At 52.7% G+C, this 17,742-nt stretch overlaps 1 protein-coding gene across 5 annotated transcripts in view; it reads left to right on the top strand.

Moving 5' to 3' along the window:
- PTPRU (protein tyrosine phosphatase receptor type U) overlaps positions 1 to 17,742 on the top strand; it is a 282,850-nt gene that overhangs the window by 78,901 nt on the left and 186,207 nt on the right. For all 5 annotated transcript variants that reach the window (XM_065576904.1, XM_065576905.1, XM_065576903.1 and 2 more), the window contains exon 2: positions 13,777 to 13,905. In XM_065576904.1, the coding sequence (XP_065432976.1) occupies positions 13,777 to 13,905 (129 nt within the window). The remainder of the gene's footprint in view (positions 1 to 13,776; positions 13,906 to 17,742) is intronic.

The raw sequence follows: 17,742 nt of genomic DNA, 5'->3' as shown, positions 1-17,742 counted from the left end.
AGACGTTATTCCGGCAAAACTCCTGTGGATGTCATTGGCGTGTGGAGTGAAGACTGCTGGCTGGGTCTTCTGGTCCTCTGGGCTGGGTTAGACGTGCAAAAAGGTCCTTAATGGCTGTGATTTGGAAGGGCAGGCAGCATCTTCAATTCTGGTGTCTTCTCCCAAACCACTGGATACCTGCTCGGTCACGGTGTGGGGAAAGGAAACGATCGATCCATCTCTCAACTGGTATTTTACCCAACTGCTTCCCCCTCTGCTCAGGGTGACCAGCATCCTCGCTTGCGCTCGCTCGGCTCTGCTGCTGTAGCACTTAAACAAGTCCAAGCATTTTGGATGGCGTGAGCACCCAGCATCTGAGGCGCTCAAAGCGTTTTGTACATGAAATTGACAGGGCTTCCTGCTTGCCCAGTACGCAGATGGATCTCATTATCCCCATTGTACAGATGGGTAATTTGAGCTCTCCGTGGCAGGGCTGGCCGCAGAACCCAGGAGCCCTAGCTGCGCTGGTCACAAATAGGGTTTGCTGATGCTTCAGACGCAGGTAGACTAAAAGCCTTGATTTCTGAAAGCTCTGCCTAGCGCTGAGGTTTTCAGCCTAAGAACCTGACCCTGGGCATGGCAGGGAACCCGGGCTGGGCTAATTCTTTGTGTCTTTCCGTGGCTGATGGAAGGTGATGACTTTTAAATAGCGGCCATGAGATCTATAGCTGGGACATTGGAATTCAGGTATTTGAATCTTAATTTTCATGGTGCTATCAGTCTTGTGGTGGAGATAGGCCTGGAAGCCATCCACAGGGCACCGAGCAGTCAACGCAGCTCCTCCTCTGCCCTGGACTCAGCCTTGACCTGGGAGGAGCAGCTGCTGAGATTGGAGGGGAGGTGGGATGTTAATTAAAACGTCACCTTGACATTCTTCATGGCAGGGCTACAGAAATGCAGCCAGCTCTGGGGTGGATGGAGCACCCAGCTTTTGCACAGTTGGATTTGGGTGGGGAACGTTGGCCTGGTGCATAAGGGGAAAATCTTATTCTTCTGTGCAAAGTGCCATGGGATTTTAATGGTCATGCACCTGTAATATACCATGGGTGCTGTGACGTTGCACTCTATAAGATTTTATGAAAATATGCTAATATAACTGGAATGTGCTTCATGCAAAAGGTCTCTTGTAAGGTATCATTACAAAGCTTTTAATCTACTGAGTGTGATCATCCAATTTGTAGAAATGTATCACTCTTGTATCTGAACCTAGAAATATGAACTATAACCCTAAGGGCCTATTGTAATTATGCAAAGTGTGGGCCATTAATGGTGGTTTGGAATCTTGATGACTCCCATTAACCAGGACAATTGACTGCAGATGGCTCTGTTTTCCCTGTAAGTCTTCCAGTATATGTGTGTGCTGGCAAGTGGGCAATGAAGTCTTGTAGTGACATGTGATCATGTCACCTGAACTGGAATCCATCTTTAACCTGGTGCTTTTCCATTGAGAAGCGGGGGTGGGAACCCAGAGGGACAAAGGATTCCCGCCTTATGCAAAAGAGATATAAATGGGTGGAACAGAGAAAAGAATCAGCCATCACGAGGAATCCCCTAGCTACCACCTGAGCTGGAACAAGGGCTGTACCGGGGGAAAGGATTGTGCCCAGACTAGGAAGGCGTCCAGTCTGTGAAAGAAACATATTGAAACATCTCTGAGGGTGAGATCTTCTCTGTAGTCAGTTTCTTACTGTATTAGACATAGACTTGCGTGTTTTATTTTATTTTGCTTGGTAATTCACTTTGTTCTGTCTGTTACTACTTGGAACCACTTAAATCCTACTTTCTGTATTTAATAAAATCACTTTTTACTTATTAATTAACCCAGAGTATGTATTAATACCGGGGGGTGGAGGGGGAACAGCTGTGCCTATCCCTCTATCAGTGTTAGAGGGCGAACAATTCATGAGTTTACCCTGTATAAAGCTTATACAGGGTAAAACGGATTTATTTGGGTTTAGACCCCATTGGGAGTTGGGCATCTGAGTGCTAAAGACAAGCACACGTCTGTGAGCTGCTTTCAGTTAAATCTGCAGCTTTGGGGCAAGTAATTCAGTCCCTGGGTCTGTGCTGGAGCAGACGGGCGTGAGTTGCAGGCTGTACTAATCACTAGAACGAGCCATTGGGGGAGTTGTGATCACGTGCACTAGGCCAGTGCATTACAAAGATAGGGGCTTAGGAAGCGGTCAGCAGGATTTAAAGGTGGCTGGATCATGCCAGATCTCCACTGTGGTCTAGGAGCTTAGGTACTGGGCTGGGAATCAGGAGAGCTGGATTCTAATCCCGCCTCTTCCTCTCCCCTGCTGTATAACCTTGCGTGGATTTCAGTGCCTCTGTTTCCCTCTTTGTCCGCTGCTGTCTGTTTACATGGTGAACCCTTTGGGGTAGCGACTGTCTCTTACTATGTGTACGTACAGCGCCTAGCGCAATGAGGCCCTGATTTAATTTGTAGTGGCCTGCACTTGCTACTGTAATACAAACAATTAGTTGTTGTTGTTGTTGTTTTTTTTTTACCACTTTCCGTTCCAGCAGCTGCGTAAGAGTTAACGGCCAAGCACGGAAGTGCAGCAGGCTGCTGTATCTCTCATGCTGTCGACCAGGGAAGCTGTTTTCGAGGCCGCGTGCGTGTCTGTACAAATTTGTTGGCAATATGGAGCCTCCCATCCAGCCCAGCTTCATTTCAGCGATAGATCGGGGAGCGGAAGAGAGAACAGGCCCACACATAAAGAGCAATAACAATCAACCTGTCCAAGGAGGGGAGATTGATTGGCTCGGACAGCTGTGTATTAGCCAGCGAAATATCCATTCCCCATAATTGCATTTTAAGCTTCCGCTGGTGACTAGCAAAAATTGTTTCATTATGGCAACATATTAGATGGAATGACAGGCTTTCACTGGCAATGTCTTGATCAGAGGTAAGCAGTTTCTAGCCGAGGATGTGAAGATGTTTCGATTTGGCTAATAGCAGCTTCTGGATCTCCAGAAGCAACTGGCAGAGGGGATGGTCTTCTTGGGGAGCCCAAACAAATCACCAAGCATTTTGGAGAGAGGAAAGAATGCTGCCTCACAGGAAAGAGACAAAGCGTACGGTCCCTATTGTTGCAGTGGGGAAACCGAGGCACAAAGTCTTGTGCGAAATCTCACACGGCGTCTGTGGTAGAGCAGGGAACTGAACGTTGATTTTCTACAGCCCAGTCTGGTGCATTAGCCACTAGACCATTCTTTCTCCCTGCAAAGCTAGGAAGGAAAAGCCCTGTTAATCTGCCGGGTTTGGGGGTGGCTTTTGGGATGGGGACATGGGCTGAGACCCAGCAGACTCGTTTCACAAAGGTCACCAAACAGCTGTAAGATGGTAACAAGCTTTGGCCGCCGCTGTCCCCAAACTGGTGGGAAACTGGCACCCCGGAGGTGAGAGGCGTGTATCCTACTCGCCAACCAGCGCCGCTTGGGCTCTGCAGGGAGCTGTAGTAAAACGACCCCCTTTTTGGGAAAACCGAGCACTGAGCCTGGGCTCTGACCCCACAGGCAGGGCGAGCGGCGGTTCTTCTCCAACGGCCCCTCTTCCATTCTGGTCCTCTGCTTCTGGGGTGGTTCTGTGCTGGCTGCAGTTTATTCACATTATCTTCAGTGCCCAGGTTTCCCTTTGCTAAGACAGGATGAAGGAGCCAAACTCCGCTGGGGATGCAGGAGGGCACAGCAAGGACCCCGCTGGCTGTGGGTTTCCTCTTCATACGTAGTAGGTCTCTTTCTTTCATTTGCTTTCGGGGGGGTTCCCCTCTTTTTTTTCTCTTTCTTTCTCTTTTGCTTTCCGGGGTTGCCAGCGTTGGCTCTTTTCATTGCGAGTCTTGATGGGTTTTCCCAAAGCCCCAGCGCTTGGACTCATGTGATTTACGGCAGCTTTCATTAAAAAAGAAAAAGTAGGTTTAGCCCGCATAGTTGCAGAGCAAAACTTTGAAAAAGTGGCCCAGAAGGGCTCAGGAACCAGACAGCATGGGGGGCTTGTGGCTTAAAAATCATGTTGTTTTTTCCTTTTTAATCGCATGATTTTCAGGGCCTGGTTCCTGAGCTTTGGCTGCTTGATGTAGACACTGCTGCGTGCTGTCCCCACCGTTAACACTGCTCAGAGTAGCACGGAACAGGGAGCAGCTAGATTTAATCAGAGAACTCAGAGGAGGTTTGCGGCTTCCCCTAGCCGCAGCCACTCCCTAGTCTGGTTTAGCAGTCAGGGCAGCCCCCGGGGAAAGCGGTTACCCCTAGGGAGCGGGAAGGTGGCATTGACCCATGGAAAGTGGTGTAGCCAGCATGGAATTTGCCCTCCCCATCACTGCTGGGAGACTCGAACTCCGATCCTGTACGGCGCTGGCCAAGGGTCTGAGCATTGGCTTCTGTCTGGAGTAAAAGAAAATAGCAAACAAATGCCCAGGGGCGGGAAAGGGTCTCGGGGCTTGGAAATGTGGAGCAAGAGGGGAAGAGTGAGTGAGTGTGTGTGTGTGTGTGTGTGTGTGTGTGTGTTGATGCTGGTTAATACCAATCCTGTTATTAACAGCTTCCCAGTAATAGCAACATTTTGCTGGGAACCAATCCCGTCCCACTGGCTTCAACACCACTTATTGACAACTTTATCATGCGCTTTCCCTGGTTGAAGCCTCACAAACCTCCCTGCGGCTGCCCTGCCCACAGCCCCCCCCCCCCTTAGCCATGGGTTTCCAGGACTCCAGGGAGAGGTACGGTCCACATCCCAGCACTGCCTTCCCTGGCTGCAGCCCTGCAAGCCTCTTTTCCGCCAATTGGCAACCTTCAAATAACAGCAACTTTGCTATAATGAGCAGAATCTACTGGCTGTGTACTTTTCCTTTCAAACTGTACCAGCATGCCAGGGGAGGGGAAGGTTCTAGGTAGAAGCTCTACAGTGAAGCAGGGCCATTAACCTTAGGGACAATCCTGATATCCCAGAGCTCCTTGTTCAGTGTTAGAAGAAAGCAAGGTTCCCCATTGTCTCATAATGGGCAATGAGGCAGCATCTAACATAGTGGTGCTGGAGGGACGGTGAACAAGGGCAGGCATGGGAATCTGCCCTTCGAGGTGGTGTCTGCCAGCGCCCGCCATCTCTGCGTGGTGGAAGTGCCCTCGGGCGGGCGGTGGCAAAGGCGTGCCGTGGTGCAGCGCCCTGGGGGATACACACACAACTCATTACGAGCTTCTCTTCAAAGCGCTGCCTTCCCAGAGCTGCTCACACGCAAATCCATCCCCTGGCAAGGCCCGGGACGAGAGCTGTGTTAACTTTCTACCTTCGGTGCATTAACTACACGTGGGGTTAAAAGCAGACTTGGGGCAGTGGGAGAAAGTAGCAGAACCTGCCCTTATCTGTGCATTTTACATTTTCACGCCCCTCCTGCCTGTTCTCTAGAACGAGCGTAAATCCCAGATTGTTAAAATGTTCAGAGTGCAGTGGGTCAGATTCTGATCTCGGCTCCCCTGCAGAACCTGGCTCCCCAGGCATTGCCCTGTGCTAATTTACCGGCTGGGCTGCAAATGTGCCCCCTTTGTAAGGGCACTAAATAGGGAAACACGTATTGGGACAGGCAGTGTGTGTCATCCTCCCTCAGAGACTGAAAACTCTTCTCCTCCTCCTCATTATGCCCCAGCTGCTATTTCGTGTGCAGCTTTGGCTGTAAAGTATTTCTTCACACAACGCACAGTCAACCTGTGGAACTCATTGCCAAAGGACACTGTGAAGGCCAAAAGTATAACTGGGTTCAAAAAAGAATTAGATCAGTTCCTGGAGGATAGATCCATCAATGGCAATTAGCCAAGATGGTCAGGGATGCAACCCTATGCTGTGGACCTCCCTAAATCTCGGACTGCTGGAAGCTGGGACTGGATGACAGGGGATGGATCACTTGATAAATTGCCCTATTCTGTTCATTCCCTCTGAAGCATCTGGTACTGTGGGAAAGCAGGATACCGGGCTAGATGGACCATTGGTCTGGCCCAGTATGGCCGTTCTTGTGTGACATCACCAGCTCCCACAGTATAACTTGGGTGCAAAGTCTTACAGATAATTTCTTCTCAGTTGCTCTCAAGCTGTTGCAGTAAAAGCTGGAAGATCTGAAAACTCTGTAGCCTCTAGTAACTGGCTGGATGCAGGATACACAACAGTTAAGCTTGAAAAATGTTGCTGTGGTGAGAGGAGGGGGGAAGGTTGACTTTGACAAATAGTCAAAGAAATGGTTCTACCTGTCCACGGTCACCAGCATAAACTGCGAAGTAACTGTTCGATTTCACTGTTCTTTATTTCTTCCAACTGATCCTTAGGCCTGGTCTACACTAACCCCCCAATTCGAACTAAGGTACGCAACTTCAGCTACGTGAATAACGTAGCTGAAGTCGACGTACCTTAGTTCGAACTTACCGCGGTCCAGACGCAGCAGGCAGGCTCCCCCGTTGACTCCGCGTACTCCTCGCGCCGAGCAGGATTACCGGAGTCAATGGGGAGCACTTCTGGGTTCGATTTTTTGCGTCCAGACAAGACGTGATAAATCGAACCCAGAAGTTCGATTGCCAGCCGCCGAACCAGCGCGTAAGTATGGACAAGCCCCTAGACTGGAAGCTCCGTGGGGCGGGCAATGTCCTTTTGTTCTGTTCGTACAGCACCTAGGCATTAATATTTTTGTAATCTGATGGGTTTTAAACAAATCTCATAACTTTTGGGCTCCTGATTCATGATTTTATTTTTAATACATGGGGTTGGTAATAATCTGTTCAGATGCAGGATTTTTGTAGGGAAGACGGAGGCACTGAGGTCTCCAAACACTGCCCACCCCAAATATCCTTGGAAGGATTCTAGTTAGCGTTGATTAGCGGGCAAGTTCCTGTTCCAAGTAGTACTAGAATCAGAATTGCCACTAGGGGGCATTCCATGCCCGGTGCACCTATTGCAGGCGCTTTCCATTCCAGGAAGTGGTGAGTTCCATCCTCCTGACTGCGCCTGGGTCCGGCACCTTGGCTCTAGTTCTTGTGACAACCTGTTTTTAAATGAATGTTTTAATAAAAACCTGTGGGCATAACAAAGCTACCTGCTGCTGCGGACGGGGAGAAGGGCAGCTGGCTGGCTGCGGCGTTCGGCTGTGGGAGGGCTGTGTTTGTACTTCACTGGTTCTTCAAACGGCCTCTTTGTGCATCTCATGCTGATGTTCCTAACAGGCAAATCCCATAAGGCTTGAGCCTCGATGGGGAATCGCTGCAAAACGGGACGGCCTGGAGCGGCCAGACCCATTGGCCTGTCTCTGACAGTGGCCAGCAGAAGATGGGTCAGAGGCAGGTGTCAGAAGAATGCCACAGTCACAGCTATGGGGTAATCTGTCCTCCACATGGGTCGAATTGTGGTCGCTAGCAGAGATGGGTTTAAACCCCGAAGCACAAGGTATAATGGCCCTTCCCGAACTGGAATTAGTTCTGGTAACTCTGCCTCTTCCTGGCCTTTCTCTGAACCCCTAGTGGGTGTAAAATAGGGCTGAAAACTTCAAAGAAAAGCCTCCCCCTCCAGCCACAGTATTTCCACTTCTAATCCCCCCTGGAATGCGTGTGTTGGGGGGAAGGGATTTCAGCATTTTGGACCCTCACCAAGCTTCAGTCCACGCTCGGCTCCAGGAACGAGGGACGGCTGCCTCGCTCCAGTGCCTTGATATTTTATATGCTTCTCTCACGGCTCCTCCTCCTCCCCCTTTCCTTTCTAACTGCACTAAGCGTGTCCGTCTCGCTTTTGAGAGTGCAGGGAGGAACTCTGGGGGGCGAGCAATGCACGCCCCGTACCTCCCGTCAACCCTCCCCTCCCCGTGGCCCCGGCCCATCGTTCGTGGCTGTGTTTGTAAGCGAAGCAGGGCCTGGTTTGGCCTGGATGTGACGGGAGAACTGCCAGGAAAACTCGGCTTGCTGTTGGTCACCCTTTGTATTAGTCCTGCTGGAGGTGCTGGCTTTTGGGTGGGACGTGAAGCTGAGACCCTGGTGAGTGCTGAGACTCCATGGTCCTGTAGGGGAAATCAGGGCCTGAATTAGATATCCTGATGCCATGCAGGTCCATTCTGTCCCACTAAATCCCTCTTGGCAGTTTCCCTCGATTATAGTCCCAGCTTCACGTCCTGCCCCAAACTGGTGGGGACGATGTTGCTGTGGGTTGTTTAAGCAGCTGCCACGCTACACCCCTGAGGTGGCTGCATTGTAGTGGCAGGCAAAGCCATTCCCAGTATCATGTGCTGTTTAGAAAGTGCTCTGTGGGGGGGGGTCCTTTGGGATGACACATACCCAGGGATTTTAAGGAGACTAATCAATGTTGTGCTCATGCATTTAAAAAAAGTGAGTCTTTTATTGTTTATGTTTTGGCTGGCATGAGGGGAGAGCCTGGGGTAGCTTCAAAGAACTGCCAGCTGGATTCATGTGCTGCCTCACCCCTTTAGTCAGACCTTAAATCAGGTGGGAGGTGTGGACAGCCACCTGCCCAGGTGGCAGGCACCCAGTCCAGTGCACTGGGACCCACTGTCGATTCATTTCGGGTATTAAATGAGTGGCTGAGGTGCGGGCGCAGGCAGGCGTTTTGTCAGCACTGAATGTTGCTTTGCCTTTGGGTGGGTGCAGATCCAGCAGCCCTGGGTGGGACAGAGCCTCTCTGCGGCATTGGGGAGACCGGTGTGCAACACAACGGCATCCGCTCTGAGCCCATGCAGCCCTCCTCGCTGACTGCAGGGGAATTTGTGTCTAACAGGAGTGTGATCCTGCAGCTCATGGTCCCTGCTGCGCAGAGGGCAGGGAGCACAGTAGGTCCGACTCTCCTCTGCCCACCCGGCACCATGTCTGGTTATTTGTCCCTGGGCAAAGTGCTGCGAGGTCAGAGCGAGGGCTTTCCATGGGGCTGAGTGACACCACCAGTTGTCAGGCTGGGGAGATTGGGATCCTGAGGGGGTGTGGCTAGATAAGGAAGAGAGATGGGGCTAGCAAACACCTGTTAGGGTCATCCCAGTCCAATTCTGATCTCAAAGCACTTTAACAAGGTGAGCCAGTGTGATTTTCCTTATCATACAGACTCACCCTGGGTCACCCAACAGGCCAGAGCCAGGACTAGGACCCACATGTCCTGACTTCCAGCCCTCTGTCCTAGCCACTAGGCCACACTGCCTTCCCTAGTTCTGTGAGGGAAGATTTTGTTTATCTTAAGTCAGCTGAGACCAGGTATAACTCACCCGCAGGGAGCCATTCTTCTACCTCAAAGGTTTTTGTACTGGCTTATCTCTATTGGTTTAGAGATGGATGCAAATGAATTATACCATTAGTATTAGCAGGCGTGTTGTAAGCAAGACATGAGAACTAATTCTTCTGCTCAACTCCACACTGATTAGACCTCAGCTGGAGTATTGTGTCCAGTTCTGGGCGCCACATTTCAAGAAAGATGTGGACAAATTGGAGAAAGTCCAGAGATGAGCAACAACGATTAAAGGTCTAGAAAACATGACCCATAAGGGAAGATTGAAAAAATTGGGTTTGTTTAGTCTGGAGAAGAGAAGACTGAGAGGGGACATGATGACAGTTTTCAACTACATAAAAGGTTGTTACAAGGAGGAGGGAGAAGAATTGCTCTTCTTAACATCTGAGGATAGGACAAGAAGCAATGGGCTTAAATTGCAGCAAGGGAGGTTTAGGTTGGACATTAGGAAAAACTTCCTGTCAGGGTGGTTAAGCACTGGAATAAATTGCCTAGGGAGGTTGTGGAATCTCCATCATTGGAGACTTTGAAGAGCAGGTTAGAAAACACCTCTCAGGGATGGTCTAGATAATACTTAGTCCTGCCATGAGTGCAGGGGACTGGACTCGATGACCTCTCGAGGTCCCTTCCAGGTCTATGATTCTGTGCCAGTAGCACTGAGGTTAGGGCCACAGAGTGGAAAGCAGCCCCTGCCCCCAGGAGTTACCAATCTAACTGGAGAGAGGCTGGGAGAGGAAACTGAGGCACAGAGAGGGGCTGGGACTTGCCCAAGGAGGATAGCAACAGAGGGTCCTGATTCAGACTAATATGGCTACCCTCTGATACTTGACACCATGCAAGGCACTGCATTTAGCCATATGGAATGGAAACATAGGACCCTCTGTTGCTTTTTACAGATTCAGACTAACACGGCTACCCGTCTGATACTTGACACCAAGGAGGATAGTTGCAGAGCTGGGAGTAGATCCAGATCTCCCAAGTCCGAGTCCGGGCCCTGCTCACTAGACCAAGCCGCCTCTGTGGCGGAGCGTCTAGTTAGCTGGTGGGATGGGGACTTTGGCGGAGCCTCTTGGTGTATCGATGCGGGTTATTCTCTGTGGTGGAGTCGGAGGAATAACTCAGGGCCCTGGGCATACCCTGCTAGCTGCAGCCCAGCCACTGCCGAGTATCCAGCCGTCCACCACGGGGGACGGAGAGGTGGAGTGCACCTGGCTGCAGAGGTGTGTATGTGTGGGTGTTCGGAGCTACCTTTGTGTAAGGGAGACTGCACCTCAGGGAGTTGGGGTGCCGGTGCATGAGGGGGTGCATCTGTGTGCGTTGAGGGATAGCGCGTGAGTGAGTATTGAGGGGCCAGCGTACATGTATGTGAGGTGTGGGGCTCCTGGGTGCCTGTGGGAAGGGGGTGCCCGGGTGTGTGAATGCCAGGGGCGCTGGGGGGCTGCACGTGGTGGGGTGAGTGTGGTAATGCCAGAGTGTGGGAAGAGCAGCGTGTGTGCGCACACAGCAGCCAGCGCCAGCACCCATCAATGGAAGGGACTGCTCCCTGTCTGCATGCAGGGGTAGGGTTACCATACGTCCGTTTTTTCCCGGACATGTCCGGCTTTTCGGCAATCAAACCCCCGTCCGGGGGGAATTGCCAAAAAGCCGAACATGTCCGGGAAAATGCCGGCCGGGCACTTCCCCTCCCGCAGCGGCTCTGCTCCTCCCCTGACTCTTTGGCTCTGTTTAAGAGCCAAGCGCTACGGGCTTTGGCAGCCCCCATGCCTCCGGACCCTGCACCGCTGGAGCCCGGGAGGGGAAGTGCCCGGCCAGGGGCACAGGATCCGGAGGCAAGGGGGCTGCCCGAAGCCCGAGCGCTACCGGCTTCACGGTTTGCCGGGCAGCCTCCAGACCCTGCGCCCCCGGCTGGGCGCTTCCCCTCCCGGGCTCCAGCTGCGCTGGGGAAGCGCCGGCCAGGGGCGCAGGGTCTGGGGGCTGCCCGGCAAACCGTGAAGCCGGTAGCGCTCGGGCAGCCCTTTCCGCGTGGCTGGGAGTGGGAGGGAGGAGGGGGCGGAGTTAGGGCGGGGAAGAGGCGGAGTTGGCGGGGCTGGGGGTGGGAAATGGGCGGGGCCAGGACCCCGTGGAGGGTCCTCCTTTTTTTATTTGTTAAGTATGGTAACCCTATGCAGGGGGCAGGCCAGGCCCGTGGTTGTGAACTCCCTGCTTAGGGAGTAGGGCAGGGGGAAATCCACTCTAGGGGCATGAGTGGTGCCAAGCCCCATGCTCCGGCCTGCATTTCCCTCAGGCCGTAGAGCCGTCCTGGTACTTGCCTGGGTAGCAATCCCCATGCTAGGCCCTAGTGAAGCGGCTAATGGCCTGAGCCCCAGTTCCTGAGCCCCGGGGAGAACTGGCCGATGTAATTTGTGGAAAAATAGGAAAAAGCAAATTAAATAATAAAAAGAGCTGGGCAGTGCCTGAGCACCGGCCTATTTATGGGGTATTTGCCTTTGTTCTTTCTGCTTGCTCAGGGGTTTCTTAATGGGGCTGCTCTGCTCAGCCCAGGGGGCCGGTATTAATTATTACCGAAGCCCTGGCCTGCGTGTAATCTGCGGCTTTCATGGAACAATAGGTCAGTATTTAACAAGCCAAGCTGTACCAGTTACACGCTGTACAAAGTCAAATCTCCAGCTCCTTTTTTGGTTTGGCCAGTGCACAGATGACTGAACATAAAAGCACCCTGGGTCCTGGCCGCGGGGGAAGTATTCATAGGATGAAACATCAGAGCGCCATCCTCTGCAGGCTGGAGGGGGGCGGGAGGCTGCGTAGGCCGGGGGCCGCGCTCGACTGTATCAGACGGAACCAGAAAGCCGATTTAGCTTGTGTGTGTTTCTGGGCATGTTTCTAACCAGGCTTGCTGGCATTTACTTCAATTAGCTGCGCTCAACCAAGCGCTTTTCCCCGCTCTGCGGTCTAGGGAGCCGGTGGTGTGCAGTCTTCAGCAGCAGGACGCCTGGGTTCTAGCCTGACTTTTCTGCTTTGTTTTGCTCTCTGTAAATCCCTTTCTAGACGTTTGGGACCCCCGCCCCCCATATTTTGCCTTCTCTGCCGACATTGCTCTTTTGGCAAACCCTATTCCTTCCTCCTGCCCCGTTCGCGCTGTGCACGGAGCTGTACGTTGTTACATCAGATAAGATGATGACCATTGTCGTCTTTCATTTTAAAATGTTGAAGGCCAGCGGCTGTGAGTGACAGCTGGCCTTGCAGCGATAGGGATTTGGGCGGGTTGCTGAGAGGTTTGCACTTGAGACTGGCTCAGATCACCCTACCCACGAACTTTGGAATGGGGTGAGAATCCAGATCCACATTTTGTGGCTGCCCCCTATGTCTATAATACCCAACTAAACAGCTCCCAGATAATTTCAGCATCCTGGAACTCTGCTGCGGTTGTGGATCCAAAACCTGGCTCTGCGGCGCCGTCTCTATGTTCCTCCCCGTGCGTGAACTGCAGTGATCATACAGTTGTGCGATGCAGAACGTGGGTCCAAGAGGCATCCTCATTCCCAAAGCTGGCCTGGGTTCACCAACCACCGCATCCTGCCTGCCTTCCCCTCCAGCCTCACACGCGGGATAACGAGGATCTTCGTTATTTCCTAAGGCTGGTTGATTAGATATGAAACATAACCAGTCAGCAAGGGGATCATGACCCCGGCCGCCCCCGGAGACTCTGCCATTCCCATGTCTGTGTTTCATCCTTGCTGTATCTGGTACTAATTGTTTCACTCTGTGTTTGTTGCTTTCTGGTCACCCGGCTGCCGTTTTATGCTGCATTTAAAACCATTGCTTTGTTCCCCTCTGAACTGCACATCTGTCTGGGATGGAACGGCTTGGAATGGTTTTCCAGCTGCTAATCTTCTCAGTGTCCCGTCACCCTCAGGTCCCCTTCAGACGCTGGACTGGGCCAGGGGAACGATGGGCATTATTCTGGGCTTGCTTGTGGGGAGCTTAAAGGGGAGAAGATGGCTTTAGAAAGAGGGGAGGCCACTGTCCGCTGGGGTGTGTGTGTTGTGTTGGGATCCACGTGTGTGTGAGCATGTGCTGGGATCTGTGTGTGTGTGTGTGTGTGTGTGTATGTGTGTAGGTCTGTGTCTGCTGGTGTGTGTGTGTATGTGTGTGTGCTGGGATCTGTGTGTAGTGTTAGCTGCAAGACATGCCTTGTGAAGTCCGGAGGACTGTAGATTTGCACGTCAGCCTGCTGTTATGTCTAGGGTTAGAAGTTAAGTCCTGTCATGGCGAGGAAGTGAGAGTTCTCGTAGTGTAGCCCTGCCCTGGGGGCTTGCCTGCCCCAGGCCATCTGTGAGGGGGGCTGGCAGGTCGTTTCAGCCAGGGATGAAGGTTTTTTCCTTTCTCTCTCTCTCACCTGGGCCCATTGGCACTTTCGCTGCTGTCCCCTCCCGGCCGAGCTTGCTGCATTTCCCCTGGCACTGACTGTCTCTCTCTCCCCACGGCAGCCGGCTGCACCTTCGAGGAAGACGTGGATTTAAACCAGTGTGAGTACAGCCAACGGGAGGACGATGACTTCGAGTGGGAGCTGGTCCGGAGCTATGTCATGCCTCACCTGACCTCTGACCTTCCTCATGGTGAGTCCTCCCCTCCCCTCCCCTCCCCCAGATCTCCCATCAACACCTCCTGGTCTGAGTCCCTCTGAGCTTTCCACAGGGATCCCCCCCCCGCCCAAACACAGAGCCCGCCGCCTTCTCCCCACAGCCTCCCACTGGCTCCTGCAGTTGCTAGGAGCAGATCCGCAGTACGGTCTATTCTCAGAGTTGCTGTAGCTTGTTACAGAGGAGACACCCACGCCGTGCTCTCTCTGGGAGACAGTACCTTGGTTCTTTCTTATGTGCAGTTTTCTTGATGTCATTTTAACATGAAATTACACTTTTGTGTGTGTGTGTGTGTGTGTGTAAGTCTAATGCTTGGCTAAAACCCTACAAGAGAGAAAGAGACAGGTGCTAAGTGACATAAGCTTAGCTGTGCTTTGATCATTGAAGATCTTGCAGGCAGTATTTTTCCTCTCGCGTTGTCTTAGATAAAAGACCCTGTCCAGTAACTCGTGCTGTGAGAACAAGGGCACATGCAAATGCGTGGTGGGGAGGGAGAATGGGCCAAGTGCAGCGTCCTGGAGTAACGAAGCTGCAATACTGCTCTTCCCATCTTTGGATCAGGTTGGGGTTGTGGCCAGCAGGTTTGCAGGCGAGCGCTGCTGGGTGACGTTTGCGCTCTGTTCCCTTCTTGAGTCCCCTGTGAGCTCCGTGTGATTCCCCCGAATGAATTGACTGGCTAATTCCTGCCTGTAAGTTCTTGGCCTGTGGCTCATGCGATATCTGCAAAGGTTCAGTCCCTGCACCCGAGGTTGTATTGTTGCGTGGAAGACATTGAACAAGGCGAGTGTGATGGAGACCCAGGCTGATGGGCTCAGCGGTGACCGGGACTGTTCTCTTGGCTTTTCGGGCTGTTTTCACCTGCAGTTAGCAGCGCCTGACAGGCTGTGAATCTGTCCCCGGGTGTCAGACGTGTGCTGAGTTCTCAGTCTCACAGTTACATGTGAAGCCCTGCATTGCGAGGACGACCCCCATTCATCCCAGGAGCCTCACCCTGCTAGAGGAGGCGAGCCGGCGTGGCCCCGGAGTCAGGGATAGGAATTCCGCATGCGATGGAGTGGGCTGGCCATCGGCTGAGCCGGCCGTGGCGTGGCCCAGAGGGCATCGGAAACGGGGGCGCTGGCGCAATCCAACCTGGCTGTGGGAAGTCCTGGCTTTGTGAGTGATGTCGCCCTCTAGTGGCTGGGCTCACAGATGGGATAAGGGACCTACAGCCAGTGTTAGCCGGAGTGACTCGCTAGGGGTCAAGGCCTGAGGGCTTGGAGCCGGAGGTCTGGGATTCTAGGCCCGGCTCCCTGTGCGTGTCTGAATTCTACAGTAGCCATGTGTGTTGCCCACCACACACGGCTCCACCTCATGGGACTGTGCTGCCCGCAGTCACTGGCACCATGCAAAATGGAGGCTTGTCTGTGGTTTCCAGTTTCCAGGCTGGGGTGATGGTGGCAGGATGCCCCCTGTTGGCCAAGACCTGACACCTCCCCCACCCAGAGGAGACCCCTCCCTGCTGTCAGCAGGGGGTGGGAGCCACAGCCTCTGCAGCTAGGACCCCGTCTCGCCAAACATGAACCATTGCTAGTTTCCAAAAGGAACGTTTTTTTCCCCCCAAAGAGTTATTCGCGTTGCCTTTATTCCAGTGAGGGGATCGTGGTGGTTTTTAAAGGAGCCGCATGCGCTGCGCTGGGACGGAGGTGTGTGCTCACGGTGTTGCTGGCTCTTGTCATTTTATCGCAATTCTCGCAGTATTTGGTCTTCAAACCCCAGCTTCTGGAGCCAGGTGAATGTGGGAGGAGCCCAGCGTTCAGTGAAGAGAAAACGCACATTGCTCGCCCTCGTGGCTGTGGAGAAAGCATTGAGAACAGGAAGCGGGTGCGACCTAATGGCTGCGAAACCAGGAAAGACTATACAGAGAAACCAACCTTTATTATTTTTAAAATGCATGATTTCCAAGCCAGTGCCAGGATTTTCCCGGGGCCTGTCTCATGGTTGTTGAACTCCTGGGGATGACCAGGATGTGTTTTGTGGATTTCTGTCAATGGGTGCGTCTCAATAGCAAGGATGGCCTTGTGGTGAATGCACCGGGCTGGGACTCAGGGGATTTTAGTTCAGTTCCCAGCCCAGACTCCCTGTGTGACCTCAAGCAAGTTACTCCCCCGCCCCTCCTCAATTCCCCATCTATAACAAAGGGGTTAGCGATACTGACCCACCGGGGGCGGTGTGAGGCTGAATTCACGAATGTTTTTGAGCTGCCCAGAGGCTATGGTGATGGGTGAACGACACAGTGCTCCTCACTGCAGTATCTGAACAGCCTGAAGTTCTAGTACCTGATGCTCCGGCTTCCTTCTGCTCAGGCCAGAGCATGGAGATTGGGTCTGGCACCAGAGTCTGGGAGAAGATGGAGAGAAGCTGGTTTATAGCTCAGTAGTAAAAAATGAGTTTTATTAGAGTATTAACTGCTTTATAGAAAGCTCTTTACTGCTCCATCAATCTGACACGGGCTGTTTATCTTGCCAGCTTGGTCATACTGGTGCTTTACTTTTTTTTCCCTTTTATTTCCCCCCTTCCCTAAACTCTCTCCTCCTTCTGTTCCCTTCCTGCTCTCCCCGACTGCTCTCCGGAGCAGACACCGTGTAGGCAGCACTGCAGACTTCATGCTGACCTGGAGAGGGACACCTGGAGGGGATCGGTCTTTGTGGCCTGCTCCTGCTACTTGTGTGTGGGAAACGGTGTGTGTGTGGGGGGGTATGGGTCAGTGGGGGTGCTGTACCTTTAAATAAATAACCATTAAAACAAAGCCACCTGAAAATACGAGCGAGGATGGAATGGGAGAGAGACATGGTGGGTAAGGAAGGCCGAGAGACAAAAGGGAGAAAGGAAAAGAAGAACGAATGGGAAGTGAAGAGGGACAGTAAAAGACCAGGATGAAGTAGGAGAAGGGAAGCAAACTCCTCCAGCAGAGCCATGAGCATGGTGGAGAATCGGAGTCCGGTGCCTTTGGATTCCGGTAGCTGCACGGATAATGTTCTCCATTATCGGTGGGAGACGAGGCCACTGACACAGGGTGGAGAATTCGAGGGCAGGACGCAGGGGCCGGGGCAGCCACCTGCAGGATGATAAATCACATCATGTCAAGCATGTAATGGCTTTTCTTCTGGGATGGCTGGTGCGGGTGGGCTCTGCATGCATCTGCAGTGTCTGTCTGTCTGTCTCCTCCCCTCCGCTGAGCTCAGGTACCAACAGGATGAGCTGGTGCCTTTTGGGTCTGGAACACGTTCACTCCAGCTCCCTTTCTCCTCTCTCCCACGGGCCCGGAACACGTTCACTCCAGCTCCCTTTCTCCTCTCTCCCACGGGCCCTCTCCGGACTCTTCCTTATTTATACGCTGCATCACAGTGGCACTGTGGCGTCTTGCTCAGGTCGCCCAGGACTGTCTCACTGCTCTGCCTCAGCAGGGGTGTAGCAGCCCCCCGTCGTGCCAGCCTGGCCAGCACCCTCTGCAGGACTCTGCCCGTCCAACCCTGGCCTTGCAGTTAGCAATCAGTGAGCCCCAGCTCCCCAGAGACGTCTCTCGGCTGCGGTCAGCCCCTCTCGCTGCGCCCTCACAGACGTTATGAAGTTTGCCGCCTGCAAAGAGACACGGAGCCCCCATCAGCCTGCTAGGTTAGCTGCTGACCCACACTTCGCTAGAACAGCGCTGAGATGGTTTTGTAGTAAAACAAGAATAAACGCATTAACAACAACAGAGGTTTACATGATTTCAAGTCATAGAATCATAGAATATCAGGGTTGGAAGGGGCCTCAGGAGGTCATCTAGTCCAA

This window comes from Chrysemys picta, chromosome 23, assembly GCF_011386835.1.
Source record: "Chrysemys picta bellii isolate R12L10 chromosome 23, ASM1138683v2, whole genome shotgun sequence".
Classification (NCBI taxonomy): Eukaryota; Metazoa; Chordata; order Testudines; family Emydidae; genus Chrysemys; species Chrysemys picta.
This window is presented reverse-complemented; position numbering and strand designations above follow the sequence as displayed.